General features: G+C 55.5%; 12 protein-coding genes across 12 annotated transcripts; 9 read left to right on the top strand and 3 right to left on the bottom strand.

The window, feature by feature from the left end:
- The first annotated feature begins 213 nt into the window (after positions 1–213).
- BGZ61DRAFT_441745 (uncharacterized protein) lies at positions 214–2941 on the top strand. The gene has a single exon (XM_046244628.1). It carries the CDS (start codon positions 512–514, stop codon positions 2774–2776), a length of 2265 nt encoding a protein of 754 aa, XP_046111054.1. The 5' UTR covers positions 214–511; the 3' UTR covers positions 2777–2941.
- Positions 2942–3766: 825 nt separating this feature from the next.
- Positions 3767–5764, top strand: BGZ61DRAFT_441747 (quinate permease). Its single transcript, XM_046244629.1, has 2 exons — positions 3767–4826; positions 4888–5764. The coding sequence occupies exons 1-2, from the start codon at positions 3938–3940 to the stop codon at positions 5628–5630; spliced, it is 1632 nt and encodes a 543-aa protein (XP_046111055.1). The 5' UTR covers positions 3767–3937; the 3' UTR covers positions 5631–5764.
- A 379-nt stretch (positions 5765–6143) lies between these two features.
- Positions 6144–7687, bottom strand: BGZ61DRAFT_441751 (uncharacterized protein). The gene is made up of 2 exons (XM_046244630.1): positions 7089–7687; positions 6144–7034 (listed from the first exon to the last, which is right to left on the bottom strand). Exons 1-2 carry the CDS (start codon positions 7309–7311, stop codon positions 6295–6297), a joined length of 963 nt encoding a protein of 320 aa, XP_046111056.1. The 5' UTR covers positions 7312–7687; the 3' UTR covers positions 6144–6294.
- A 197-nt stretch (positions 7688–7884) lies between these two features.
- On the top strand, positions 7885–9424 carry BGZ61DRAFT_441752 (xylose isomerase-like protein). The gene has a single exon (XM_046244631.1). The coding sequence runs from the start codon at positions 8301–8303 to the stop codon at positions 9354–9356; it is 1056 nt and encodes a 351-aa protein (XP_046111057.1). The 5' UTR covers positions 7885–8300; the 3' UTR covers positions 9357–9424.
- Positions 9425–9605: 181 nt separating this feature from the next.
- BGZ61DRAFT_489980 (3-dehydroquinate dehydratase) lies at positions 9606–10064 on the bottom strand (the record flags this gene model as incomplete). The annotated part of the gene is made up of 1 exon (XM_046250280.1): positions 9606–10064. The coding sequence occupies one exon, from the start codon at positions 10062–10064 to the stop codon at positions 9606–9608; it is 459 nt and encodes a 152-aa protein (XP_046111058.1).
- Positions 10065–10564: 500 nt separating this feature from the next.
- Positions 10565–11815, top strand: BGZ61DRAFT_527240 (inositol monophosphatase; the record flags this gene model as incomplete). The annotated part of the gene is made up of 5 exons (XM_046253083.1): positions 10565–10748; positions 10827–10878; positions 10938–11390; positions 11446–11649; positions 11701–11815. 5 exons carry the CDS (start codon positions 10565–10567, stop codon positions 11813–11815), a joined length of 1008 nt encoding a protein of 335 aa, XP_046111059.1.
- Positions 11816–11951: 136 nt separating this feature from the next.
- On the bottom strand, positions 11952–14843 carry BGZ61DRAFT_527241 (muts domain V-domain-containing protein; the record flags this gene model as incomplete). Its single annotated transcript, XM_046253084.1, has 6 exons — positions 11952–12779; positions 12823–13223; positions 13273–13630; positions 13676–13716; positions 13768–14089; positions 14145–14843. The coding sequence occupies 6 exons, from the start codon at positions 14841–14843 to the stop codon at positions 11952–11954; spliced, it is 2649 nt and encodes an 882-aa protein (XP_046111060.1).
- Positions 14844–15081: 238 nt separating this feature from the next.
- Positions 15082–16812, top strand: BGZ61DRAFT_92576 (uncharacterized protein). The gene has a single exon (XM_046257229.1). The coding sequence runs from the start codon at positions 15260–15262 to the stop codon at positions 16316–16318; it is 1059 nt and encodes a 352-aa protein (XP_046111061.1). The 5' UTR covers positions 15082–15259; the 3' UTR covers positions 16319–16812.
- On the top strand, positions 16575–18232 carry BGZ61DRAFT_527243 (WD40-repeat-containing domain protein; the record flags this gene model as incomplete). Its single annotated transcript, XM_046253085.1, has 3 exons — positions 16575–16799; positions 16858–17927; positions 17980–18232. 3 exons carry the CDS (start codon positions 16575–16577, stop codon positions 18230–18232), a joined length of 1548 nt encoding a protein of 515 aa, XP_046111062.1.
- Positions 18233–19773: 1541 nt separating this feature from the next.
- On the top strand, positions 19774–20625 carry BGZ61DRAFT_554113 (uncharacterized protein; the record flags this gene model as incomplete). The annotated part of the gene is made up of 3 exons (XM_046255569.1): positions 19774–20161; positions 20341–20357; positions 20391–20625. Exons 1-3 carry the CDS (start codon positions 19877–19879, stop codon positions 20623–20625), a joined length of 537 nt encoding a protein of 178 aa, XP_046111063.1. The 5' UTR covers positions 19774–19876.
- Positions 20626–20806: 181 nt separating this feature from the next.
- BGZ61DRAFT_92587 (uncharacterized protein) lies at positions 20807–21806 on the top strand. The gene has a single exon (XM_046257230.1). It carries the CDS (start codon positions 20990–20992, stop codon positions 21638–21640), a length of 651 nt encoding a protein of 216 aa, XP_046111064.1. The 5' UTR covers positions 20807–20989; the 3' UTR covers positions 21641–21806.
- Positions 21807–23951: 2145 nt separating this feature from the next.
- Positions 23952–26873, top strand: BGZ61DRAFT_341272 (family 20 glycosyltransferase; the record flags this gene model as incomplete). Its single annotated transcript, XM_046239387.1, has 3 exons — positions 23952–23974; positions 24111–26779; positions 26833–26873. 3 exons carry the CDS (start codon positions 23952–23954, stop codon positions 26871–26873), a joined length of 2733 nt encoding a protein of 910 aa, XP_046111065.1.
- Positions 26874–27430: the final 557 nt, after the last annotated feature.

Consider the following 27430-nt stretch of genomic DNA (forward strand, 5'->3'; position numbering starts at 1 on the left):
ACGGCCGCGGTCTGGCTGCGAGGTGGTCCTCCCTCCCTTCTTTCCTCCCCACCCTAAAAACGCACAAATCGAGCGGGTGGAGAAGTCCGGGGACCCCGCCCTGTGTTCCGGACGCCGATTGGCCGGAAAAGCGTTCATCCGCTCCACACGCAGGGAATAAGCACTCCACCATTGGCTGCTGCACATGGCGGTGGCCAGTAGGCTGGGTGTACTCCTCCATTTCCCATCTCCAGGCGCTCCCAGGCTGCCTTTTCGATATTCCCCAGGACCCCAGATTCCCCCCGCATTGCCACAGCCCTTGCAAGGACTTTTTCCCATTGCTGCTGCTGCTGCTGCTGCCCGCGGTCTTCCATCCCGTTGTTCATCCTGATACCACTGTGAGTGTGAGATGGCGCCAGCCTCGTACGATCGTTGATCCGCGGTCCATTCCCCTCCGCAATGCCTCTGCGTGCCTTGTGGCACAGGTAGGTAGCTCCTTGACGACGACTCCACGGTCGGCCACACCCAAAGGATGCCGCCCAGGAAACGCGAGGGCAACGATGCGGACTCCTTCACTGCCCCCGCGGCCTCAACGCCGGCCAAGCGACAGAGAGTCTCCCTTGCCTGCGACTCGTGTCGCACCGCCCGGGAGAAGTGCGACGGCAACCGCCCTCACTGCGGCACCTGCACCGCGCAGAACCGGCCCTGTTCCTATACCCCTGCGTCGCGCAAGAGAGGCGTGCAGACGGGATATCTGCGTACCATAGAGCTCTCTCTCGCCTGGCTGTTTGAGCAGGTTCCCGGCTGTGAAGGAGCGCTGCATCAGCTGCTCACCCAGAACGAAGGCGCCGAAGGAGCCCGCATTCTGGCTACCAAAGACAAGGCCGGCCATCGACTCTATCGAAGATGGAGCAAGAGCCGGATCCACAAAGATATTGGGAGACTTCTCTCTGATGAGAAAACCCCTCGGACGGACACTTCGGCAGACGACTCGGAGACAGAGGAGGGCATCAGCCCCGCCAACCCCTTCCTCTTCGACGCCAAACCATCTCCCGACTTCTCTGTTCACGGGGTAGGTCCATCGCAGGGAACTCTATCCGCAAGCTCATATGCGATGCGACCAGCAACTTCTCCGGAGTCTGCCCGGTTGATACTACCCCCCGACTGGGAGCGCCTCGTCGACATCTACTTCACCTACACTCACTGCTGGTTCCCCATTATCGATCGGGATGCCGTCATCAGCACTGCCATGAGATATCCCCCCGAAGGTCTTAAACTTGACCCAAACTACTCCTCCGCTCTCCACGCCCAGTTGTGGGCTGTGTTGGCTGTTTCTTCATTCCAGGACGCAGCTTCTCCCAAGCAATCTCATGATGGAACCCCTTCCCCGAGCAGAATCTACTCCATCGCCCGCGGTCTCATTCCTCCCGATGACGGCAACTTCGAAACCCCTCATATATGTGCTCTCCTTCTCCAATCTCTGGTTCTTCTGGGACAAACGAAAAGCAAAGCGGCGTGGCTGTTGATCGGGAAGGCGTCGCGCCTGGCTTTGAGCAATCGATCAGCCAATACACACATGTTTCCAGTCAGACAAGGCAGCGAAGCTTCCCTCAATGACTCGGAAACGCGAGTAATAGCTGGCGCATTCATGCTGGATACGCTGGCATCACTTTGTCTTGGCCACCCAGAAGTGACCACAGGTATGCGCTCCAGCTTGCCCTCGGACACTTTGGTTGGTCTCGTAGACCCGGATGAAGCATGGGCTCCTATTCCCGGGCTTGGCCCGACCTCGGACGACAGAGCTGCATCGTCCCAGACTCCTGCACAGCCCTTGTCCACTTTCCGACAGCTGTATGCCTTCTCCAAACTTTGGGCTGCGAGCATGGACGCAAGACTGCATGATAGTCCCACTTACCGAAGAATCACACCAGAGGACTTGGTGAAGAGCTTGGATACGCGATTTTCCTTTTGTAATTCCCTCATCTTCGGGGGCTCGACTCCAACGGTGCCTTCAGCTTTCCTGCTGCAGGGCATGTTCTTGACGGTTACGTTGGACCTGGTGCCGGGACACAGGCCATCCCTGTTTTCGAATCTGTTGGAGGTTGTCGAGTCATGTTTAGAAAACTTTGGGTCTTCCGGAACGCCACCGCTCATGATTACGCTCATGGAGATTGTGCAACGGCATGGGCACAGCGAACGAATGCATGAGCACGACAAGAATAGATGGAAAGCGGCAATGGAAAGCCTCCGGAGTGTATGGGAAGCCGATACATCAATGGGAGATGGCACTGAGAGGCACCCAAACACGGCCGCCATAGTGGAGCCACCAGTCGCTCACCGAATAGTCGGTCCTCCGTTCATGGAAGAGCTATCAACCGCGACCTACCACGCGGCACACAGACCAGCGAGCATTTCAGGGGAAGCAGACGTACGAGACCTTACCCGGCTGCCGCCACAACAGCAACAACACAAGGAGCAGGCTCTACTATCATACGAGCGGCATAGGTATGCTGCCGCCGCCAACTCGGACGCGAGTCCCGGAACGTCACAGTCGCTGTACACGGCGACGCCAACTCTGACGTTCCAGTCCCCTCCGTTAAGTGGAGGGCACACCATTCCGATTTTTCACCACCCAGGCATGCCGGGACAGCTGGTGGATTACGACGCAATCCTGGAAGAACTTGGATCCATCGACTGCGGGGACAGCATAGATGTGGATCCGCAATTCATGACCAACTTGGGGTTCGCGCCAGGCTGTGACTTGGGCGAGATGTTTCAAGGGGATTTTGGTACATGAGCTGTAAAGCCTTGTTTTATTTAATAAAATAAATGAATTGCAAGTCTGTATGAAGGATGAGTACTACGAATATTGGGACAGGAGTCAAATGTCTGTTTTGTTTAATGCCATAGAATATTAGACTCTTGATGAAGAGGGTAAACACTAAAAAGCAGTCTCCATGAATCTCTTTTCGTAAATTCTTGTCTGATGAGTATTCGTATTTCCATGATCAAGGCATGTAGGGTAAGTGCTCGTCCCCTACCGTAGGGCGTGAGAAGTAACTCTGATAAACGTGGGCCCCTTGTGACAAACGACGTGGACAAACAGGTGAGGCCCAACCCGACGGACACACGGACAGGCCGTGTCCCAACTGGGGAATATTGGGGTTTCCATGGGGTCCATCGGGGAAGGGCAACATGGGGTCCAGCTCCTCCACACATGGCAAACATGCATGACCATCTCCGCGCGCCATGTGTCCGAGGCGAGCGGAGAACTCCAATGCGCGGGCTGAGGTTTCATCCCCCGCCTAATACTTGAAATTTTAGACAAGGTTGGTCCCGCGGGCACGTCTAGATGCGATGCGGAGGCTCCAGAAAACAGACTACTTCCCCAGTACGCGAGTCAAGGGGGTGGCGGGACGGGTAAGCGTTTAACCCGGCCCCATGCCGCGATGGCCTCCAACACTACGCAACACCGCGAGCCGGCCGTCCTCTGGGTCAGCCTACGAATGAGCTGATGACAATTATCGATCAATCTCCTTGGACGGAAACGAGTTCATCCCCCACACCCACCCCGCAAACCCCGGATTAATCTCCAGTTCCAGAGATGGGCGTCGCCTGGGGATGCGACTTTGGCTTCCAGGGCCGTCCCACGCACCTTTTTGCCGGGGGCCGTTTTTCCCACTTCCCACTTCCCAACCCTTGGCGGCGAGCACAGACCGGTTTGGGGAAGGATTGGTGTGGTCTGGGGCTAGTTGGGGACTGGCGACTAGGGAGAAAGTTATGGGTCGAGCCCCGATGCGACTCTAGTATAAAGGTTTGCCTCCCATGGCCCTCTGGTGTTAGAGTTAGACGCTGTCGCAATACAACTTCTCCTCTCATTCCATCCACCGCCTTCAAACTCGCAGGTTGAGACCCTTACAACTCCCTCGTCGAAAGCCTATACCAATCCACCGCGGTCATGGGTATCTTCGCTCTCAAGGAGGACCGGCCCACGCCGAAGGAGGTCTACAATTGGCGCGTGTACGTGTGCGCCGCCACGGCGTCCATGGCTGCATGCACAATTGGCTACGACTCGGCCTTTATCGGCACCACGCTGGCTCTGCCGTCGTTTGTCGAGGAGTTTAACTTTGCGACCATGGACGCGGGCAAGCTGGCGCTGCTCAAGCAGAACATTGTCTCCGTCTACCAGGCCGGCGCCTTCTTCGGCTCGCTGGCCGCCTACTTCTCCAGCTACTTCATCGGTCGTCGCAAGTCTCTCATTTTCTTCTCGCTCATTTTTATGGTCGGCGCCGGCATGATGCTGGGTGCCAATGAGGCTCGTGGTCTCGGTCTTATTATTGGTGGTCGTGTCCTCGCCGGATTTGGTGTTGGTGGCTGCTCCAACATGACCCCCATCTACATCTCCGAACTCGCCCCCCCTGCTGTCCGCGGTCGCCTCGTCGGATTGTACGAACTTGGATGGCAGATTGGCGGGTTAGTAGGGTTTTGGATAAACTATGGCATCAGTGAGACTCTTGCGCCGACTCACAGCCAGTGGCTCATCCCCTTCGCTGTCCAGCTCATCCCGGCCGGCCTCCTGTTGATCGGCGCGTGCTTCATCCCCGAGTCTCCTCGATGGCTGTTCTCCAAGGGCCGCCGTGAGGAAGGTCTAAAAATTCTCACATGGATGCGAGACCTTCCTGAGGACCATATCTATATTGTCGAGGAGATGAACTACATTGACGAGGACCTGGAGCGCTTCAACACCGACGTCGGCGCTGGTTTCTGGAAGCCCTTCCTGGCCCTCAAGGACCGTAAGATTCAGTGGCGCTTCCTCCTCGGTGGGCTTCTCTTTGTCTTCCAGAACGGTAAGCAATTCCTCGCTCTTGTCGAGTTTAAAAGAAAACAGAAAACTAACAAGAAATACAGGATCCGGCATCAACGCTATCAACTACTACTCCCCCACCGTCTTCAAGAGCCTGGGCATCACCGGCACCAACACTGGTTTCCTTACCACTGGAATCTTTGGCGTTGTCAAGACCGTTCTCACCTTTGTGTGGATCATGGTTCTGATCGATCACATGGGTCGCCGCAACCTGCTCATGATCGGTGCTGGTGGTGGTGCGTTCTGCATGTACTTCATCGGCGCATACATCAAGATTGCCGGCACCGCCAAGGTCGACACCACAGCCACTGAGGGAATTCACCTGACCCCCGGAGGAACTGCCGCCATCTTCTTCTTCTACCTGTGGACCGCCTTCTACACCCCGTCGTGGAACGGCACCCCGTGGGTCCTCAACTCCGAGATGTTCGACCAAAACACACGATCTCTTGGACAGGCCAATGCCGCTGCAAACAACTGGTTCTGGAACTTCATCATCGCGAGATTCACTGTCAACATGTTTGCCACGATGGGCTACGGTGTTTACCTCTTCTTCGCTACTATGATGATCTTGTCGATCGTCTTCGTCTTCTTGTGTGTGCCCGAGACAAAGGGTGTGCCTCTGGAGGCCATGGACCGCCTCTTCGAAATCAAGCCAGTCAGGAAGGCGCACTCCACTATCCTCGAGGAATTGCGCTTGCACGAACAAGAGTTCCGCCAGAACATGGATGGTCTGGACTTGAAGGACGAGAAGGCCCGCACCGAGCAGGTTGAGTCCAAGGATGTCTAAAGCGTCTCCGGATGCATAATGGTGGAGATTGGGCTGCACTTCTGGGTACGATAAACTCGTATCTCCATTGGATTAGAGTCAATAGCAAATAAGATCTTGTAAATAACGGCACGTTTCGATTGCCTATTCTTCAATTCCTGTTCCATCTTCACACCGCACCGGCATCGCGGCCCCACTATGGGGCCGGCCCGAAAAGAAAACTTTGCAGTGTCACACTCTTCGACCCATTCAATTGTGCATGCACGAAAAAATAACTCAGCCTAGCTAATGAGAATGCTTGATTACGCGTCGTCTTGTTGACGTCCCAAATGAGCCCTGTTACGCGCAAGGGTTTGGGTGGGCTTGGGTGCGTGAAGCGCAAGGACAACGGTAGTAGTTGGTGGAGATATGCGCATCCCAGATCTCGCCACCACTCGCCGGAATCGGAGGATAGACATTGTTTTAATAAATGCACCCATTAAGCATAATCTGACAGCTATTTTAAAGGACTTCAGATACACTAATTGAGTCTTACATGGTTGTGTGGTGTTTAATGAAATATATTTTTCATAAATGTAGCCATAAAATGCTCGCTTCACACTATCAAAACATCATGATCTATCTATCGTAGACGACACGGTCATAACCAAAAACGCTATGCAATTCCATTCCCAAGAGCCTTTTTTTACAGCTTCGACTGGGCGCGCTGCTCAACCTTCTCGGTAATAGCCAGCTGCACCTTGTCCTTGGGCAGCTCGTCTATCGAGCGGCCCGTCCAGTACTTGTCCTGCTCCAGGCCTTGCCAGATGAGAGCCTCGGTGCCGAGGATGACCTGCCAGCCCTTCTCCTCTGAGATGGCGCCCAGCCGTGTGAAGGGCGTGGGGTTGTAGCACATCTCCAGGATGGCGCCCTTGGTCTCCTTGTCGAGGAAGGTCTCAGTAACGCGGCGCGCGAGCACCTCCTCGGGGGTCTGGGGCTCAAAGTCGGGAACACAGGCGACAATGGCACCGGGAACCTCGAGCTCCGTGGCCTGCTCGACGGTCTTGACGTGCATGAGCAGGTCGCCGTAGCCGCGGGCTTGGCAGTCCTTGATGACGTCGGCGACCTCAGTCTCATCTCGGTTGACTAGGTAAATGGCAGTGGGCTTCATCCACTTCCACAGCGCGTAGATGGCGCTGCGGGCAGCGCCGCCACCGCCAACGACGAGGGCCGGGCGGTTGTGGAAGACGGCATCGGGGTCCGAGACGTTCTGGTAGAACGACTCTCGAATGCCAATGGTGTCGGTGTTGGCACCGCAGAAGATGCGGCGGCCGTTCTCTTCCCGGAGGAACAGGGTGTTGCAGGCACCGACATCACGGCACTCCTCGGTCAACTCATCGAGATACGGCAGGATGGCAACCTTGTTGGGCATAGTGACAGAAGCACCTAAGCGAGGTAATGTCAGCTTTGATTCAACATCTCAGAACGAATGCTTCTTACCGTAAAAGTCGCGGTGCCGGGCAAGCTCCATAAAGCTGGGGATATCGGCAGAGTCCAGACGGACCTGGCCCCATCGCAGGCCAAGGTCCCGGTAGATGATGTTGTGGAAGAAGGGCGACAGCGAGTGTGTCAGCTTCTTGCCAAAGAGGTAGCCATGGCGGTCAAGCTGGGAGACCTCATTGGAGGCAAGGGTGTCGCCTGAGGGGTATGATTGCAGAGACATTGTGTGTGGTTGTGGGTGGTTGTGGGTGTTGTACGGGGAGTTGAGAGAGTCTGGGGAAGTTGGGCCGAGAGTTGGAGAGAGAGTTGGGGAGAGAATTGCGTGGGGAGTTGCGTGCTGTAAGAAAAGACTCCAGGCGGCTTGGCTCTCTCTATAGTGTCCTTTTCCGGGGCCTCCGCTACTAGGGGTCGGGTCTCTCTAAGTAGTGTCCACTCAGGACTCGGCGAATCTCTGGTCATCACGGCAAAGCAACGTTCATGCGAGATCAGATCCCCCCGCAAAGCAATGGCCTGCACAGGGTTTTTCCACTGAATATCCAGTAACCCACTGGAATCCGTGCTCCAATTCATCCGGGGCAGTCCAATCGCGCGAATCTACACCGTCGCATTGCCGACGAGCTTTGTCCCGAGAGCGCCCCCCACAAGCCTCGTGGATAAAGACTTACCCACCGCAACCACCCCGGCCTACACCACCATCGTTCATCGCCACGATGCATCCCCATCTCGCATCTCGGTCTCTGGGATAAACTCGCATTCCGATGGATCAGGGAATCTGCTTTGCGCACTGTTACCAATCCGGCAGATCGTTTCCTTGCGTCTTGTGACCAAATGATGACGATACCCCCCAGCAGCCCGGCCCGGCCTGTCACATATCGAAAACAAGGCTCGTATGGACTATCGGAAGAAGGCTTGAAAGGCTTGATTCGTCATGAGGCCCGTCTTCACCATCTCCGCTCTGCTGGAGCCTGATAAACAAAATATTGCCCCAAGACTTGATGACTTATCATCTCGCTTGTTGGACCCATCGACTCCATTGACTGTAGAAGCCATCCAATACTCCCTCATCCCCCTGATAACTCCTGTCAAGTCGAGACTCTTTTATTATTATCCATCTCCAAAGTTCCATCGTATCCATCCTCCCTATCATCACATCCATCATCTCTATCCTCGAAACTTTACCTCATCCCTCCTCCACCTTATCACAAATACACAATGGCACACAAGCCAAGCATATGCACAATGTCCCTGGGACGGTGCTTCGCCGGCCACGACCTCACACACAAGTTGGACATGGCCCAGAAGTACGGTTTCACTGGTATCGAGGTCTTCTACGAAGATCTCGTAGACCTGGCCAAGTCGTTCCCTGGCGGAGACACACCTGAGAACCAAATCTCAGCCGCCCGAACGATGCGTCAACTCTGCGATGCCCGAAACCAAGAAATCATCTGCCTCCAACCCTTCATGCACTTCGGCGGCATCGCCGATCGTGATGAGCACCGCCGAAGATTGCAAGAGCTGCAGCTTTGGTTCGAGCTCGCCCACATCTTGGGAACAGACCTTATCCTCTTCCCCAGCAGCTTCCTCTCCCCAGACCAAGTCCTGGACGACATGGACCTTACCATTGCCGACTTTACCGAAGCGGCCGATATGGGTCTCCAGGAGTCACCGCCAATCCGGTTTGCCATGGAAGGCCTCTGCTGGGGTACCCGAGTCGATACCTGGGAAGGCAGCTGGGAAATCGTGAGAGGAGTTGACCGACCCAACTTTGGTGTCTGCCTCGACAGCTACAACATTCTGGGCCGGATCTACGCCGACCCAGCTTCCCCAACGGGAAGAACTCCGGACTACGAAGAAGCAACCATGAAGTCGATCAAGAGGATCCTGTCCGATGTCGACGTCACAAAGCTCTTCCTCATCCAGGTGGCAGACGGCGAACGACTCGCCCAGCCCTTGGACAAGAACCACCCCTTCTACAACGCAGAGCAACCATCTCGCATGAGCTGGTCTCGCAATGCCAGACTATTTTACGGCGAGCCCCAATACGGTGGCTATCTCCCTGTAAAGCAGATCCTCCGGGCCATCGTCCATGGACTTGGCTTCGAGGGGTGGCTGAGCTTTGAGGTGTTTAACAGGAGGTTGACAGAGACTGATAAGGCAGTGCCAGAGGAGATGGCCCGGCGAGCGGCCGAGTCCTGGGTGAAAATGACGGCCGACGTGGGCCTGCGGACTGAAGACGCCATGCAGCCAAGACTGCAGGCGATGCTGTAATAAGATAATGAGCCTTAGCGAGCCTCTGTAACGATTTATTGTAACGATTCCTTTTTATTCCAATGATGTATCATACTTCTATTGTGTCACTTCAATCCAGTGTCTGTAATTGACCGTCCCATATCATTTTGGTGAACAAGAGTTACAATTTATACCTCCGACTCCGTAACTAGAATGCCAATAGAACCAGTTCCTTCTAATGATCCCTTTTGAGCCCTTTCTATTCCATTTATCTTTCCAATTTAATAATTACAATTTCGCTCTCCCCCTCAGCTTCAAGTGCTTGGCCGCATACTCAATCGCAGCTATGTACCCAAACACTCCCAAGCCGCAGATGACGGCCTCGGCCTTGTCGCACAGGTAACTGTGGTGTCTGAAGGCCTCTCGCGTATGGACATTTGAGATGTGGATCTCGACGAAGGGAATGTCGACGCCGGCCAGGGCATCCCTGATGGCGACGCTGGTGTGGGTGTAGGCCCCCGCGTTGATGACAATCGCATCGGTGTTGCCTCGTGCAGCCTGGATGCGGTCCACGATGGCACCCTCCGAGTTGGACTGGAAGGAGGCCAGGGTTGCCGACAACCCCTCGGCCTGGGCTTTGGCTGCGTCTTCCACGTCGGTCAGCGTGGTAGAGCCGTAGATATGCGGCTCGCGGGTCCCGAGCAGGTTGAGGTTGGGCCCGTTGATCAGGAGGATATGGCGAGGCATGTCGGGCTGGTCGAATTCGGGCATTGTGTTGGGATTGGTTTAGTGAAGTGAATTAGTACCTGACTAGGAAGATTTCCAGCTCCAAGCTCCAGCTCCAATCTCCAATCCCTTGTTGATATACTTGTCGACGCCGAATTGCTTCTGTTCTGGTCGCCCGTCATTGCCGCACGCCGTCGGTCGCTATGCTCAACCTTCATCCTTTCGGCATAGCTCAGTCGCACCGGGATCTTGGCTCGCTCGCCCCACCGTGCCGGTTAAAGCTTCACCCAGAAGCGTCCCAGAGCAAGGCTCATGCAGCTACCATGAGCCATGACAGATCTGAGATCGGCAGCCCAAAGCCAATTCCCCACTGCGCTGTTGGTCCGGCGCGCGCGGAATACATGCTGGGCCCGGTTTGAGGCGGCTATCCTCGACATTCATTCGACCGCCCTCAAAACGGGTCCCCCGACAGCCAGACCGTCAACCTTCTTCCTGGAAACACACTCAGGAAGAACGCTACGATGGATGACAAGGAGCTTGCCGAGATTTACGCCTTCGCCGTGCAATTGGGCAAGGATGCCGGCGACATGCTCATGGCCGCAGCCCGCCGGCGCATGGACGGCAGCGGGGACGAGTCCAGCTCGTCCACCGTATCGTACGTCGAGAAGGAGAACTCGGTAGACATTGTGACCAAGACCGATAACGGTGCGTTGGTCCGTTTCTGGCATTGCTGCCATTGCCGGCGGCTAGTAGGCTCTCTGTGCTAACGGTCCATGCTTGCAGATGTCGAGCACTTCATTCGGACGTCGGTCGAAGCCAAGTATCCTGATCATGGGTGAGGCGTCATATCATCCGTCATGCCTGATGTCCAAACTGACGTCTATGCGCTTGTAGCTTCCTCGGTGAGGAGTCGTACTCCGCCGGGGCATCTCGAACATACCTCGTCGATGACCGGCCGACCTGGATAGTCGACCCTCTGGATGGGACCGTCAACTTCACCCACCTCTTCCCCATGTTCTGCGTGTCCATCGCCTTCGCAGTCAAAGGCGTGCCCATTATCGGCGTCATCAACGCCCCCTTCCTGCACCAATCCTTCTCGTCATGCGTCGGCAAGGGCGCCTGGCTCAACGGCACACAGCGGCTCCCCTTGATCCGCAACCCAACGCCTCCAATGCCACACAATGCACCCAGCGGGTGTACGTTTTCCTGCGAGTGGGGGAAGGATCGCCGAGACATCCCCGATGGCAACATGACGCGCAAGGTGGAATCCTTTGTCAACATGGCTTCTGAGCGCGGTGGACGAGGCGGAAAGGGCGGGATGGTCCACGGCATGCGCAGCTTGGGGAGGTATGATGCCCTGTATTCGCAAGCACCCGCACCTAGCTAACACATGTGAACCCAGTGCAACACTCGATCTCGCATACACAGCTATGGGGTCCTTCGATATCTGGTGGGAAGGTGGTTGCTGGGAATGGGACGTCGCTGCTGGTTTCGCGATTCTCGAGGAAGCTGGAGGTTTGATCACCACAGCCAACCCACCAGAAGACCCTGAGACGGCAGATATCCCCACAGCACATCTTGGCGGCAGGTTGTATTTGGCTATTCGGTAAGTCTTCCAGTCCAAGTCCACTCATATACATCGACTGATGTCAAATAGCCCAGCAGGTCCTTCTGAGAAGGAGACCGGTCGCCAATCACAGGAGAGAACTGTAAGAGAGGTTTGGAAGCGGGTTCGACATCTAGACTACAAGCGGCCTGGTGCTGAAACATAAAGAGTACTCGATACCAAAGATTTAAATCATTAACGATTCCATCAGACATTAGCAAGTTGTAAGATCGAACATGCTCGTGCCACCAATGTCACCAACTCCCGTGCGAGTGCAAGGTATTTCCCACCGTACCCTCCAGCTATAGCGTATCGACCTCCTCCATCCGAACAATAAACTCCTCTTGGAGTCGGCTCAGGTACCCAGGCAGAGCCTCCTCACTGCCCGAGTCCCTCGCTTGCTTCAGTGCCTCGTGGAGATTCAGGATGAGCTTGCGTCGGGCCGACAATTTTGTTGATTCCGAACTTCGCTTGCTTGCCTCTCTCTTCTGCCTCAAGTCTTTTGCAACCGCCTCCGCCTTTTCGATGAATGACTGGGGCAGCCCAATTGCTCGTGCCAAGTCGATACCATAATGCTGTTCGTCGTTGATCGCACCAGCGGTCGCCTTGTACAACATTGTGACCTGAGGCAATCCATCTACTGTGGTGGAACTGTCGGCTGCGAGATGCAAATTTAACACACCCGGTCGGTCTGCAAGTACCCGGGTCAAGTCAGTGAAGTGAGTTGCAAACCAGACTGAAGCCTTGCTCTGAACCAAAGCTTCAGACATTGCAATGGCTATGGCTAGACCGTCTCTGGTGCTTGTTGCCCGGCCCAGCTCATCGATGACAGCAAGGCTCTTGTCGTCAATGTTTCGGAGAATGAATGCCATTTCCCGCATCTCAACCGAGAACGTCGAAAGGTTACTCTCGATATTGTCTTCAAGTGAAACACGAGCAAATATGTTGTGTATGATGGGAAACGCGGCATACTCGGCAGGGACAAATGATCCAATCTGTGCCATGATCTGCAACAAGGCAACAGCTCGAATGTATGTGCTTTTCCCACTCATATTGCACCCGGTGACGATGTGGAAGCAATATTGTTCAGTTGCATAGTAGTCGTTTGGAACGAAGTTGCCAGCCATGGACTACCATATTAGAATTGTCTAACCGGATTCAACAAAAACACACCTTGTCCAAGACTGGGTGACGAGCGGATTTCAACGCCAAGGTACCACCAATGTCAGGTCGCACGTAGTCTCGAGTTGTAGCCAGCTGTCCAAAAGACGAGATCATATCGACAAGGGCGACCGATTCACAAACCCGGAAAAGATGTGGTGCCTCCTGCCGAAGCTCCTTCACCAAAGCCTGGATGACAGCATCACTCCGGATGATGATTTCGTTGGACGTATCTGAAAGTCTCAAATTCAGCTTGACCAGGCTCAGGGTTTGACACTCGATTTTGTCCTTCTTGCGAATCGCATGGATGAGATCGGCCGGGAGAGGACGGTCATCAAAGTCGGCAGCTTTAAGGCGAAGCCAGTATTTGCGGCCGTTATCGTACCTCAAACTGGCGTCGATCCCATGTGTCTCTGCTGCATGTCAGCTATCAGCTTACTTTGCTTGCCTCCAAGCTCGTACCATTGACTTCATCAACGTGTTTGTGGATTTCTTCCGTCAGCTCCTTGTATGTTTGACGAGCAACGTCCAACATTCCACTAATACCCGCCTTGACTGCGAATGTTCTCTGGTTGCGTAAGTCGAGGGCAGACTTCATGTACGTGACATCTGCCTCAATGATGTTACGAATTTTGTCGAGTGTTCGACGCCTGATTTCCGGACGACAGAGGTCACGAATCTTCACTAGTAGGGCACTCGTGGCAGGTTGTAGGGCGGCGTACAGCTCAGGGATGGCTTCGAGGAAACTTTTTACCATCAAGACCTGGTTGATCTGTTCTTCAACTTGCTGAACATCTCCAGGCGGAGGAACAATTATCAACTGGAACAGTTAGACGACACAATACCAGGTGGATTATGGAGATACCTTGGTCAACAGTTTTTCCACATCATGAAAGAGCTTCAAGGCTTCATTCAGTCAGCGCCATGATAGACGCTATTGTTTTGCACACAACTCACCTTTCCGAATCTCACGAAACATCTCCTCGTTAGTCGTCAATTCCTCTAGCGCGTCATAGCGAGGGCTGATGAACGACTCTGGACGTGTCGGCGGTTGAAGGATGTTACTTCGAAGCATTCTGGATCCCATAGGAGTAGATGTGTGGTTCAACAAGCCAAATAGAGATTCTTTGGATTTCGCGTTGCGCAAATTTTGCATGATTTCAAGAGACTGAATTGCGGATATGTCAATCATCATGGTGTCCTCGGAGGGTCGATATCGGATACGAAGAGAGTGTGGGACGAAATTGATGGCGAAATGTTGCTGGATATATTTCATGGCCTGTACCGCGGTGAGAAATGCTTGCCACTTGGCATGCCTTCTAATCCCAACTTACAGCAGCAAAAGAACTGATGGCATAAAACTTGCCTTGAGCCGCCACTTTCAGGGGCTCAATATCATCTTTAAATGCCAGGTTCTGGATGTACTCTAGGCCATCATTCTCGGACCATGCCGAGCGATCCAAGGCGTCAACTTGCGCTTCTGGTACAAGTTCCTGGACAAGGGAAAAGAGTGTGCTTGGGGCAGTTCGGGAACAGGCAGTACCCATGAAGAGAATGCGAGAAGGGGCCGACATTTGGATCTTGTGAATGGTCTTGACATAGGACTGGTTGTCACATATTTGACTGAGGACGACCTCACCGATTGAAACGTTGACAAACGCGACGCCTACCGCAGGGGAGACGCTGCGGGCTTCGCTGACAGCACACACAATGCTGTGAGACTCGGTGAGACCCAGAACAGACGACGCAGCAGCAGCTCGTGACTTTCGACCTGACTGGATGCCCTGTCGAGTTCCTGGGCGCGCTGTCGGGGGTCGAGATGTGCTGGGTCCGGTGCTCGTCACAGAAGGGTAGCTGAGGCCATGGCTGAGGCTAGTGTGAGGTCGACTGCTCTGAGGTCGGCTGCTTCCATGACCACTTGGCAAGGATGAACTCTCAGGGTGAGATCGACGAACATTGCTCTGGAAATACGCAGACGAAGACCGACTGGTTGTTTGTGAGGGTCTCGAAAATGGGGAGATAGCATCGGACATGTTTTTTCTGATCCTGTGCTGTTGTGCTGGGTGTTAATTCGGCGTGACTGGGTAGCAGAAAGTCGCAAATGAATGAGTCGGGTTTTGAGGACCAGGGCGACAAAAATGGAAGGTAGAATTAGGGATCAGACTGTGCACAGAGAAAGACACCAATGCAACTACGAGGTTTCTGTGCTGCCTGGATGATCCTCTCAAGGGAGGCAAGGCTCTCATGAAGCCTCACCCTCAGGTGTCACACGGGGAAGGGAGGAGGGAAGGAGGCTCCGGGCAACCGAGGCTTAGCCGGGCGGCCGGAAGTTCCTCACCAATTTCCCCGCGACGCCTTGACACGCCGCCCGCCAACGCCTCACACCGGTCGATGGGCAAATCCACACATCGTTGAGCCCCAAACGCGTTGATCGCGTCCCAAGCCCGCCATGTTTGGCATCCTCGAGGCCGTCTCGGTGCCCCATTCGGGCATCTACAACACATACGAGGACCTGTTCAAGGGGTTGAATGATGGCATGGAAAAGGATGGCTACAAGATCGTCAAGGCTAGGTCTCACCGCGGCAAAGTGGGTGGTGCCGACATCCCAGGGAACGAGATAGTACGATGCGATCTCGTCTGCGACCGAGGCGGCAGGCCGTACCGTTGCATGGCCACCAAGCACAAGACAACGACCAAGAAGACTGATTGCCCGTGGAAGGCCAAGGCGGTGCATCGCAAGACGATGGGCGGTTGGGTACTGACGATAACCTGCGATCAGCACAACCACGAGCCAGGAACCCCAGAACCCCCGACACCCGAACCGGTCAGCGAAGACGAGAACAATACCGTTGAGGATTTAGAAGGTGAGGAGGCGTGGGATACAAATACTTCGCTGTTTCTAACGGCCACAGATGATGGGCCTTTGCCTGATGCCGAGACTTCGGCTGCGATCCAGGTTGCCGGCGTGTCAAACGCCGTCCTCCGCTTGACTGGCGATACCTTCCACCAGTTCAAGGGCGAGTACCGCAAAATGTCGCAGCCAGAACGTCTAGGGATTCTATCGCAGTTGCAGCTCAGAGTTGCAGCCATTTACGCCGTCCAGAACGAGGACGTACAGCGACAGAAGAGACAGGAGGCTCAAGATAAGCGACATCGTCAGATCGAGGATGGCAAGCGGCAATCCGCTGCACAGAAACAGCGAGCTCGTCAACGAAGACAAGTTGAACAGAACCAACAACAACAAATGCACGCTCAGCAGCAGCATGTACAGCAGCAGCCACTGCCTCAGCAGGATGTGCAAGCACAAGCTCAAGCCCAAGCACAGGCACAGGCCCAAGCTCAGGCCCAGGCTCAGGCTATGATGCAATCGCAACTGTATTTGCCGCAGAATCCGCAGCAAACCCCGATACCCGTTCCGGGGATAGACATGCCCCAATTCCAACACTACCCGGGTCCTCCAAAGCGCATGCGCGGACGGCCGTCGCAGGGGGGGCAGCAGACGGGATAAAAGGACCACAGGCGTTATACGGAATTGGCGCTGCTCGTTTTGATAAGGATAAGGAAGGAAAAGGAAGAAGGGTTCAACAGCGCATATTTGTGGCCCTAACGGGAATACGTGCGGGTTTCCACTGGTTCTGTTAGCGTAGCCGCCGCAGTACTCACCGCCAAAATTTCTCAGATTTTGCCGATTTTGCCAAACTGCCCCACCATGCCGCCTTGAACCATCCAGATATTTCACAAGCACAACAGCAGCTCCTTTCACGATGGCGACAATCGTACCCCCGCCGTCTAAGCGGCAAAGGCGCGAAGAGCTTGAGCGCTCCCACATCCAGCAAGATGTCACAGCCATCGCACTGGGACCTGCCGGCTCCTTCAAGGCCCGCTTCCAGGACAGTGATGGCAAGCAGCTGGCCGATGTGATTGAAGTGCCTCTTGCCGATGCCTCGGAGAAGAACCTGTCGCTTCTTTTGAATACTCTTTTGGCTAGGGTACGTTTGTCATCACTCTATCTGTGTTCGGGATATCCTACTGACATTCTGTCTCTAGGAGAGAGAAGAGTTCCTACCATACCGGTTCCGAATCCACATCCCCGGCTCCGATATTATCGTCGATCAATATCCCACCGATTTACTCCAACTCCTTCGCAACCATGGAATTGAGAACCCCTTTGAGACGACTGTCACCCTCAGCGCCGAGCCCCAGGCCGTGTTCAAGGTCCATGCCGTCACTCGCATGTCGCACAGAATGCCTGGACATGGCGAGGCCATCCTGGCCGCGCAGTTCAGTCCCCGAAGCAGCAGCCTTCTCGCGACTGGCTCTGGCGACAAGACTGCGCGCGTGTGGGATACTGATACTGGCACCCCAAAGTACACCCTCAGTGGTCACGGTGGATGGGTCCTATGTGTGGCCTGGTCCCCTGATGGAGCGAGATTAGCCACTGGAAGCATGGACAAATCAGTACGGCTCTGGGACCCAGAGACTGGAAAGGCCGTTGGAAGCCCCCTAACTGGACATTCAAAGTGGGTGACTAATATTGCGTGGGAGCCGTATCATCTCTGGAGAGATGGAACACCTCGAATCGCTAGCGCAAGCAAGGATTCAACTGTGAGAATTTGGGTGGTTAACACGGGCCGGACAGAACATGTCCTTTCTGGTCATAAGAGCAGTGTCAGTTGTGTTCGCTGGGGTGGAGAAGGTCTCGTTTACAGTGCAAGCCATGACAAGACGGTCCGAGTATGGAATGCTGAGAAGGGAACTCTGGTGCACACTCTGTCTTCACATGCTCACTGGGTGAACCACCTTGCTCTCTCGACTGATTTTGCTCTACGAACCGCTTTCTACGACCACACGCCTGTCCCAGACACTGATGAGGGGAAGCGGGCCAAGGCCAAGGAGCGGTTTGAGAAGGCTGCCAAGTTCCAAGGCAAGGTAGCAGAACGTGTGGTCTCGGCCAGTGACGACTTCACCATGTACCTATGGGATCCCTCCCAAGGAACGAAGCCGGTGGCGCGCATGCTGGGTCATCAGAAGCAAATCAACCATGTTTCGTTTTCACCCGATGGTAGCCTCATCGCCAGTGCGGGCTGGGACAACCACGCCAAGCTTTGGAGCGGAAGGTATGTGTCACGAATCCCACTTGACACGTGGTTTAGCTAACAACCAACTTAGGGACGGCAAGTTCATCAACACACTCCGTGGACATGTAGCTCCCGTTTACCAGTGCTCATTCTCGGCGGATTCGAGACTACTAGTCACAGGATCAAAGGATACGACTTTGAAGGTGTGGTCGATGGCATCCCACAAGCTGGCAATGGACTTGCCTGGCCATCAGGACGAGGTTTACGCTGTAGACTGGGCCCCCGACGGAAAAAGAGTTGCGAGCGGAGGCAAAGACAAGGCCGTCCGGCTTTGGCGGAATTAGTGTGGGATGGATGAGCTCGACCCTATGGATGAGATACCCCTTGAAAAGTACCAGTTCCATGAGAAAGACGACAGTGCCGTTCACACGGCCTCTGTTGCAGAATATTTGCCTCTTTCGCCATGATTAGGGAGCGGTTCCACCCACAGTTTCATTCTTGCATCTGCATCCGCATGGCAAGAAGGCTTGCCATCTTGACTCGCCAGTCAATGTCCGTCGCGCGCGTGGCACCACATGAGTGCCTGCAATTACACACGCCGTCGACGCGGGAGCAGAAAATAGTTGCTCTCAAATCTCACGCAACCCGTCAGAGCTGCAACAGGACTCAGGCGAGGAAGCCACGTACGCGCCAGGGACAGATGAGGTACCTCTAGGACTCGGTGGTGACTGGTCAGTTGGCCAGTGACATAGGCCAGGGTCAGCCAGCCAAGGTTTGTTGGAGTTGCATCCCAGGCCTCGGGCATGTTAGATGCGGGTACTGCCTTGCTCGAACGCCGATAGTGCCGATCTGTTTAGCGGAGGGGTGCAGATGGTAGTCCTTGGGGCTTGGATGGGGGCGCCAGGGTTTCCATATCGTCATGTCGGACGCTCATAGGCTCGCTTGCGAGGAATTGATGGGACGGGCAGCGGGCGCCTCGGACTGGTGCACTCCGAGGGTATCTCGGCTGCAGACGAGAGATATTTTAGAGGGATTGACCGGATGGCGGATAGGATGAATGGAGAGGGCTGTCGAATTGGACCGCGGATGAAGCTCACGATAGCTTCAAAGTCAGTAGGTGGTGTTGTGGGGTAGCATTGCAGCGAGCATCGAACCACTGGGCTCGGCCCGTGTTCTAGCACCCAAGATGGAACCCTTCTGTCCCCGGTGACTGTTGGAGAAGCTAGTTTATCCCGCTCGTGTAGTGTTTTCCTTGGTCGTGGATGATTCCGTGGCGTTGGTAGGCAGGTACTGGAGAGAAGCGCGATCAAGATATGCTATTGCTTGTCCACGCACATGCATCCCCATGCACAGGTACCATGTACGCAGCAACACCCACTCCAGCAACCGCATCTCTGAGCCCACGAGCGCCCTGAATCAAACCCAAGGCCAACCCTGCGACGGCTCGATGGCCCTGCGCAGCTCTGCGGTCGGGTCTTCTCGGGCCTGGCCCACCGGAGCCGGTAGTCGCTTAAGGGAAGCGCGCATGTTCAGAACCATCACACGCAGCACGAGGCAAAGGCCGGGGTTTGACAGGGGCAGCAAAAAGTCAAGAAAAGACAGAAATCGGCATTCTGCAGGACAGGGCGGAGCACGCCTTGCCGCAGTTGCAGCACACTTCTCGCAGCCGGTTCTGGGCCACGAGGCGACTCCACCGATCGTGAGTGGATGGCTCACGGCTGGAGGCATCACGGACGGAAAGCCGCGGGGCAAATCACCTACCCTAGACCACCGGTTTGCATGAGGCACGCGGGGCCGGGTGGGGACCGGGGTCCATGGAGGAGGGGGGCGGCGGGTGCAGGACTTGAGGGGCGAGAGGTCATCTGGACGGAGCAGTTGTTTATGGATGAGGGGAAGCGCAGCACCTAATGCTCTGCATTACTCTTCGGGCAGGCCATCTGATGGTCCAGAGCTGGCCTCAAAGGGAGAGAGAGGGTGTTTAGTTGGTCATGAATACTCTGCCCTCGGGGGGTGGCATTGGGCTCTCACCAGCGCCGCCGCCGGAAATGTCCCCTTTCGGCCCAGGTCGACGAGGCCTCAATCCCGGCGCCTGCGGGGGAGCACCGTCGGAGAGAGTCCGGGAGCGATTGGGGGACGCGCCCACATGCCCTGGCGTCGCATCTCGATTTGAGGGCATCAGACCATCCGCGGCGTTCGCGTTTGGAGAAACCGAGGAGATTTGCCGTTTGGGATGCTGGTCCAGACGGGCGGATGGAGGAAGGGGGGGGGGAAGCGTATGTACCGTGGGCGAGGCACTGATGGCTTGCAGATGAGACGCATGGCTTATGCTTGCGAGGAGCAAGGGGGATGGATTGATGCAAGCCGTGCTTGGGGTCCAGAATTCTACATCCTAGATACGGAATTGCCTCGTCTGTTGGAGAAGGATTGTCACTCATGCTGAGGTTCCGCTTAGACTAACCAGTTGCTGAGGTGTGTTGATGTGTGTTGTTGCTGATGCACTAGTTTGCCTCTTCCGATTGATGCCACGGTGCCACGCCGTTTTGCGGCCGCCGTCCCATCACACACACATCACGGACAAGTGTTTGGAAGCCCAAGGCGCCACGCAGCAACGGCTGTGCCGTACGCTGTTCTAGACAGGCCCGAAGCCGCCGCCGGGAATCCCCACTGGGTGGATGGGCCATGGACGGGTGACCAAGGGGTTGGGAAGGCTGCGGGGTGCAGTGGCGGTTCATCATGAGCCCTCCTCCGCAGCGGTTATGCTGTAGCAACCTCCTATTCCCTCGAGGTTAGTTGGAGGAGGGGGGCCTGAACATCCTCTCGTTCCAGTACGTGCAATCCACGTAACTCCGTAGGCAACCCTCGGGAATGAATGTCCAGCCGGGGGGCTGAGCTTTGGTGGGTGTCGTCGCGTTGGATGCCATTGATTGTCATGTTGTCTCGGATGCTACAGCTCTTCGTAACGCCCAGCCCGCCACCGGCTAGCCGACCGGCCTCGAAGCCGGGAATTCCTGATCAATCAGTTGGCCAAGGCTGGAAATAGAGAACAGGTTGCAATCAAGTAAGAAGAGAAAAAAGAAAAAAAGAGAATAGGAGCGCGAAATATGTCGTTTGCGTCAGCGCGGCTTGCAGCAGTGGCATGGCGTTCCCGGGGTGTTAGCCGTCATGGACACGCCCGCCAACACGCATGCAGCTCTCCACAGTCAATCCCATGGTCCATGCGGATCGAATCCCCCAGCAGGGCACAGGGGGGCTGGAGGGACTTGAGACAGGGAGCCAACAGACGAAGCTGTGCTGTGTTCTGCATTTGGAGACAATTTTTTATTTTACTTGGTTCTGCATCTCGATCCCTGGCAAGCGATGCCAGCCGCCAGGCGAGACGGCAAGATAACACCGGCCAGACGGACGCGAACGAGGGCCGCGGCTCCCCTCCCCCATGGCACCTGGCACCTGGGGAGATTGGCGTGCGCATTGATGATGCTGAGGATATGCTGCCAGCCCGTCATCACGCAGTCATGGCAACGCGTCGAGGGCCTTTGCCGTGCCGCGGTGACAGGGGGCAAGGAAAGTCGTGGCACGGCAGGCGTTCTCGTAAGCTCTGTACAACTCAGACAATATCCCCAAGCCTGCCACATGCCGCCGTCCCGCGCGCCATCTTGGATTCGCCCTGGGTGATCGACGGCGAGCCGAATCGGAGCGATGCAAGATTGTTATGCGGGGCCGGGGCAGCTTGGCCCAGGGCGAGTGCTGATTGACTCGTTCGGCGTGTTTCCCGTCCGCTGGTGGCTTTTTTTTTGTATTTGTTTGTTCTTGTCAATTCCACGGGAGGGGTCCTTTTGACGGCCCCGTTGAATCAGTGGTAGAATCAGGATTGGGTCTGGGCGTGTCCGTCTGCAGGAGACGTACAGTACGGTACGGTACGGTACGGTACAGTGAGAGGACCGGGATGCGAGAGATAACGATGCCTGTGGATGTACTCCGGACTCCGTACACGTTCCGTGATGGGAGGTTGAGTGAGGCCAGGATGAAGCTGGGCGGGCGTGTCGATTTGGGAGGCAACCAAGTCAGGAACTTTGGCTTGAGCTTTTAACGGCCGGTGCTTTTTCCTATGTTGTGGAAATTGGGGTGTTTGGAGTCGTTTGCTTCGAGTGTATTATTGGCATGACTCTGTGTATGAATATTCCGGCACCTGTTTCCCACGACGGTGGAATTCCATGATTCTTTCGAACTAGGAGCATCAACGAGTTCCGGTCTGTGAGTATCAAGCATCTTCATCATGATCCGTATTCTGTACATTATAAGCGCATCATACATAGTACATGGCGACTCCACACCACCCACCCGCAGCGCTCTGTAACCCGTCAAGTGCCTCGCCTCCAAGCCCCCGGTTCCCGTTTGGTTGCGTCTCCCGTTGCGCTGCGTCTTTGCTCGTGCCCCCCCGTCTCCCGTCCCCCGTCACATCATGAGCAGCAGCACGCAAGCAGGGATTGCAAAAGCATCGAATGAATTGGCCGCCGCCGAACCAGTCCCAGGGCGCTGTCCGGTACCCCATCCTACCACCCCAGAGGAGGCCCGGCTGGCCCGCCTTTAGCCTCAGCGCTAAATCCAACGCAACTCAGGGCGTTTCCAACGCCCAAGGGCTGTCGCGGGGCCACCCCCTCCTCCAAAAGAGGCCCGAAAGCCCAGAGGGGACCCAGCGCGGCAGGGCTCAAAGCCAAGCCAAGCAAGCAGGGAACAACCTGAATGGAACCAAAAAAAAATAGAGCACGGCTCCTCTTTCTCCTCCTCTCGCATTCGGCCGTGGGCTCCGACCTGGCACTGCTTGGCTCCCTCGCGGCGCGGCGCATCGTAGGCTCATAGGCTCATGGCTCGCGGGCTCGTGGGCTCGTAGCTTGGCCCCATCGTGAAAAGGGAATCCACCTACCGTACCTCATCATCGTGTCCCATGTCCCCATGTCCCATCAGGTTTTTTTTTTCTCTCGTCATGGTTTAATACTCGGTGGCTTCCCCTCCTCCAGCTTCTCTCTGCCCCTCCCCCTCCTCTTGTTCTTGCTCAACAGCCCCGGACCAAAGCCTCCTCCTGGCAGCCGAACTCTCTCCTTTGACGTCAACGACCTGTGGCTGTTTTTCCTCCTCCATTCCTATCTGCGCGTGTTATTGCTCGCCGTCCCTCTTATTTCCTATATCTACCTATCCTATCCTATACCATCATCCTCTACCTCTACCCCCCATGCCCTTGACTTATACCACGCGTATATCCGCGCTCTGGTCCTAAAAGCCCTCCGCCCTCCGGCGCTTTACCCGTTCCCAACCATCCCTCACCCACCTCTCACCACTCAGGGCACATTACGTCAGTGCTCCCGGGGCGCAATTCGTCTCTTCCCCCGAACCCTACTCCTTGCCTCTCTCTATTATCCCTGCCTCTCTGTTTCGCCTCGCAGCTGCGCCGCCGTCGCAAAAAGCCGCCAGCAGAGCAGCAGAGTCGAGCTGCGGCCGGAGAGCTGCCCAAGCTTGAGGTGAGCTGTCGCGCAAGCTTGTCGCACCACCTGACATCAATCTCACGGCACGACACAGTGGATCAGAGACAATCCGGCGACGTTCGGAGATTTGGGCAGAAACACTCGTGTTGACCTTTTTCTCCCTCCTTCTCTCGCCTTTTTCATCTTCTCATCCTCATCCTCACCTTTCTCCCTCTATTCCCCTTCCGGTCCCGTCAGCCGCTTCGGCTGTGTGTCTTACGTTGCATCTGGCTGCGCCAGCAAAGCTCCAACCAGAAGCCTGCCCTGCCGGCTGATTCCATCTGCGACAAAGAGGCGCTTTCCTTTTGCGACAACAAAATTGCTTCCGTCAAAACCTCCTCCTGTCATCCAGCCCCCGGGCAAAAATCCCAACACTCAGTCGTCAATACCAACTGCGAATTCCATCTCCCTCACACATGAGCTTGCCATACGAGAGCTTGCACCAACATCCCGATTCCCACCCCGACCACCCCCTGATCCCTTGCGCCTGGAATCACTTACACCCTAGACGCCCTATACGCAGCTATTCCACGGCACCGTAGTCAAAATGACTGTCTTTGTCTGTTCCCTGTACGTTGGCCTTTTCCTCTCGTTGTTTTCTGGCGCCTCGCTTGCATGCGCCCTCGGGCCCAGGTCTGCAACTGGGATTGCGTCACCTTAAAAAGCCCGCCCTGTCGACGCTTGGCAGCTGCTAATGCGACAATAGCTTCCTCCCCAAAACCATCCACTTCACCCTTCCCGGCTCTCCTCCGCGAAGCGTCGACACCTCAAAACGCCGCCCCAAGACCACCACCTCCATCTCCAAGCCCGCAAAGGCGTCCACAGCGCCCGTCCGCCAGCCCAGTCTCTTCGCGAACCGTGAAGACCTCACCCCGCCGCACACCCCCACCGACGAGGAGCCCGATTCGCCGAACCCCTACGCCAACGAAGATGGCTTCCGCATACAATTCCCGGGCGTCTTCAGCTCGGCCGGCGAGGAGGAGCTCCGTTCCTGGGGCAGCCGCTTGAACCAGCCCATGTCCCGCGCAAACTCGCCGCCACCAGCCGGAATCACCGAAAACAGCCGGACGATGCAAAAGGCCCGCGAGCTGGGTCGCCAGGGCGTGATCCAGCCCAAGTCTCTTGTAAGGAGCGAGAGTCACGATCGCGTCTTTGCCTCGGCGCACTGGAGGGTCGTGAGCGCTGACCAGGGCAACGGCGGCCTGCGTAACGCTGCCGAGGCCGCCGCGCGCGACGGCACTCTGGGTGATTATACTTGGGTGGGCACTTTGGGCATGCCGACCGATGCTCTCGATGGCACACAGCAGAGGCAAGACATTGAGGATACACTCGCCAACGAACACAACATGTTGACAGTCTTTTGCTCCGACAAGGACTTTGACGGCCACTACGCCCACTTCTGCAAGCACATCCTGTGGCCTGTCTTCCACTACCAGATTCCCGACAACCCCAAGAGCAAGGCATACGAGGATCACTCTTGGAAGTACTACGTCAATGTCAACCAGGCCTTTGCCGACCGCATCGTCAAGGACTGGAAGCGTGGCGACGTCATCTGGATCCATGACTACCACCTGCTGCTGGTCCCTGGGATGATCCGCAAGAAGCTCCCTGATGCAAAGATTGGCTTCTTCCTTCACGTCGCGTTCCCCTCCTCCGAGGTCTTCCGCTGTCTTGCTGTACGAACGGAGCTCCTCGAGGGTATGCTGGGTGCCAACCTGGTTGGCTTCCAGATTCGCGAGTATGCCCGCCACTTCTTGCAGACGTGCAGTCGCCTTCTCACTGCTGAGGCGACTCCCGATGGTCTGCAGATGGAAGACAGATTTGTTGACGTCATCCACTTGCCCATTGGCATTGATCCCGTCAGCCTTCGCAACCATCTCGCCGACGAGGAGGTGGCCAAGTGGCTGCAGATTATGAAAGACCGCTACAAGGGCAAGAAGCTCATTGTTGCTCGAGACAAGCTGGACCACGTTCGTGGTGTGCGACAGAAACTGCTCTCATATGAGCTGTTCCTCAACAAGAACCCCGAGTGGCGCGAGAACACCGTCTTGATCCAGGTCGCCCTGTCTTCAAGCGAAAAGAGTGACCTCGAGGCGACCGTCTCGGATATTGTCACTCGTGTCAACTCATCATGGGCCAACCTTGCGTATCAGCCAGTCGTGTACCTGAAGCAGGATATCGATTATGCCCAATATCTTGCGCTGTTGACGATTGCCGATGCACTCATGATCACCAGCCAACGCGAGGGTATGAATCTGACTTCCCACGAGTACCTTTTTTGCCAGGATGGCAAGATTTTCCCTGAGAAGAAGCATGGTTCTTTGATCCTGTCCGAATTTACCGGCACATCGTCCCTGTTCAACCGCAACGAGCTGTCGGTCAATCCTTGGGATTATCGTCAATGCGCCGATGCGATCAAGCAAGCCCTGGAGATGGGCGAAGAGGAGAAGGAGCAGCGATGGGGAAAGCTGTACGACCGTGTGGTCAAGCATACCGGCTCCCATTGGGTCTCCGAGTTCCTTTCCCGTCTTGATATCGTCTACGAGGAGCAACACAAGCGTGACCAGACATCCGTCCCTCGCCTCTCGATCCCGTCCTTGTCTGCCAGCTACAAACAGGCCCAACGCCGGCTCTTCATTATCGACTACGAGGGAACGCTTGTAAGCTGGGGTCCTGTCAACCAGATCATCCCCGTCAGCCCTCAGCGGACCCTGGATGTCCTAAACGACCTGCTGCTTGACGATCGCAACACCGTCTACGTTATGTCCGGTCGCCGTCCTGAAGAGCTCGATCGAGTGTTCCGGCGTGTGCCCAACCTGGGTCTCATTGCTGAGAATGGCTGCTTCCTCAAGGATAGTGGCAGCGACAAGTGGACTGAGATGGCGGATCTCAATAAAGTCAAGGATTGGAAGGAGTCAGTGAAGCCCATCATGACGTACTACCTGGAGCGAACTCCTGGAGCCGAGATTGAGGAGCGTCGATGCAGTCTCATCTTTCACTATAAGAGCGCAGAAGACTACGAGTCAGCATCACGACAGGCGTCTGATTGCTCGAGCCACGTCAACGACGCGTGCGAGGCGCAGCGCGTCCATGCGATCCCGCTTGATGGCTCCATTGCCGTCGAGCCTATCGACTGGACCAAGAGGACGGCGGCGAGGAGGGTGTTTGAGAACCTGAAATCGCATCTGGGTCCCGACGACGCTCACAAGGAACCCGTCGACTTCATGATGGTTGTTGGTGATGGGCGAGAGGACGAGAAGGTGTTTAAGTGGGCCAACAGGCTTAAGGAGGACGGCACCGTCAAGGAGGTGGTTACAGTCAGCCTTGGCAGCCGAAACACTGAGGCGACAGCCACTCTGACACAGGGCGTTAGTGGTAAGTGGAAGTGCTCATCTGATCAATAATGGAAGCTAACATGTGATTTCCAGGAGTTCTTACTTGCCTCCAACGACTGGCCGCTATCGCCTGACAAGAGGCCTATGTTGGATTTTTTGCATTCTATCTCATGGCTTGCTTTTATGCCGCCGGCGTTGGTTCAGCGGGCGCAAGCTTCGGGATATCAAAAAGGGTTTCATCATCACTCGCGAAAACTCCGCAACAAAAGACAAAACAAAAGACACAACAGAAGATGTAGTCCCATTCAATCTTTATCCCAGAATCTGTGAGAGACAGATGATCTGGGGATACTCTGGGAGATGACTACAACAGAACTGGGAAGGATTTCCTAAGTACGCTACTCTCACGAGTGCCTCTTCTCTCATGACACTCCACTTTTCCTTTTACTTGAGTTTATTAACATTCGTTTCTGTGTTATTGATGAAGGATTTGAGTCTGACGGACTGACGGACGAGATGGGAAGGGATGACAAGAAACAAAAGAGCGCTTTCCATGATGGAGGGCGAAGCCCACGCGAACAAGGGGGATTTCATAGTTCTAGCAATGCATTTTTTTATGGTAGCGACAATGATATAACACAAGACGAGGCATGAAGCATCAATGCTAAGCAAGACGTCGACATTTATAGAT

This window comes from Ilyonectria robusta (genome assembly GCF_021365365.1).
Source record: "Ilyonectria robusta strain PMI_751 chromosome Unknown BGZ61scaffold_2, whole genome shotgun sequence".
In the NCBI taxonomy this organism is placed as follows: Eukaryota; Fungi; Ascomycota; class Sordariomycetes; order Hypocreales; family Nectriaceae; genus Ilyonectria; species Ilyonectria robusta.

Excerpts from the sequence above, each read along its gene's own strand:
- BGZ61DRAFT_441745 (XM_046244628.1), top strand. The coding sequence starts at position 512 with ATGCCGCCCAGGAAACGCGAGGGCAACGATGCGGACTCCTTCACTGCC.
- BGZ61DRAFT_441747 (XM_046244629.1), top strand. The coding sequence starts at position 3,938 with ATGGGTATCTTCGCTCTCAAGGAGGACCGGCCCACGCCGAAGGAGGTC. Across the intron at positions 4,827-4,887 it reads TCTCTTTGTCTTCCAGAACG|GATCCGGCATCAACGCTATC; the intron begins GTAAGCAATTCC and ends CAAGAAATACAG.
- BGZ61DRAFT_441751 (XM_046244630.1), bottom strand. The coding sequence starts at position 7,311 with ATGTCTCTGCAATCATACCCCTCAGGCGACACCCTTGCCTCCAATGAG. Across the intron at positions 7,035-7,088 it reads CCGGCACCGCGACTTTTACG|GTGCTTCTGTCACTATGCCC; the intron begins GTAAGAAGCATT and ends TACCTCGCTTAG.
- BGZ61DRAFT_441752 (XM_046244631.1), top strand. The coding sequence starts at position 8,301 with ATGGCACACAAGCCAAGCATATGCACAATGTCCCTGGGACGGTGCTTC.
- BGZ61DRAFT_92576 (XM_046257229.1), top strand. The coding sequence starts at position 15,260 with ATGTTTGGCATCCTCGAGGCCGTCTCGGTGCCCCATTCGGGCATCTAC.
- BGZ61DRAFT_92587 (XM_046257230.1), top strand. The coding sequence starts at position 20,990 with ATGTCGTTTGCGTCAGCGCGGCTTGCAGCAGTGGCATGGCGTTCCCGG.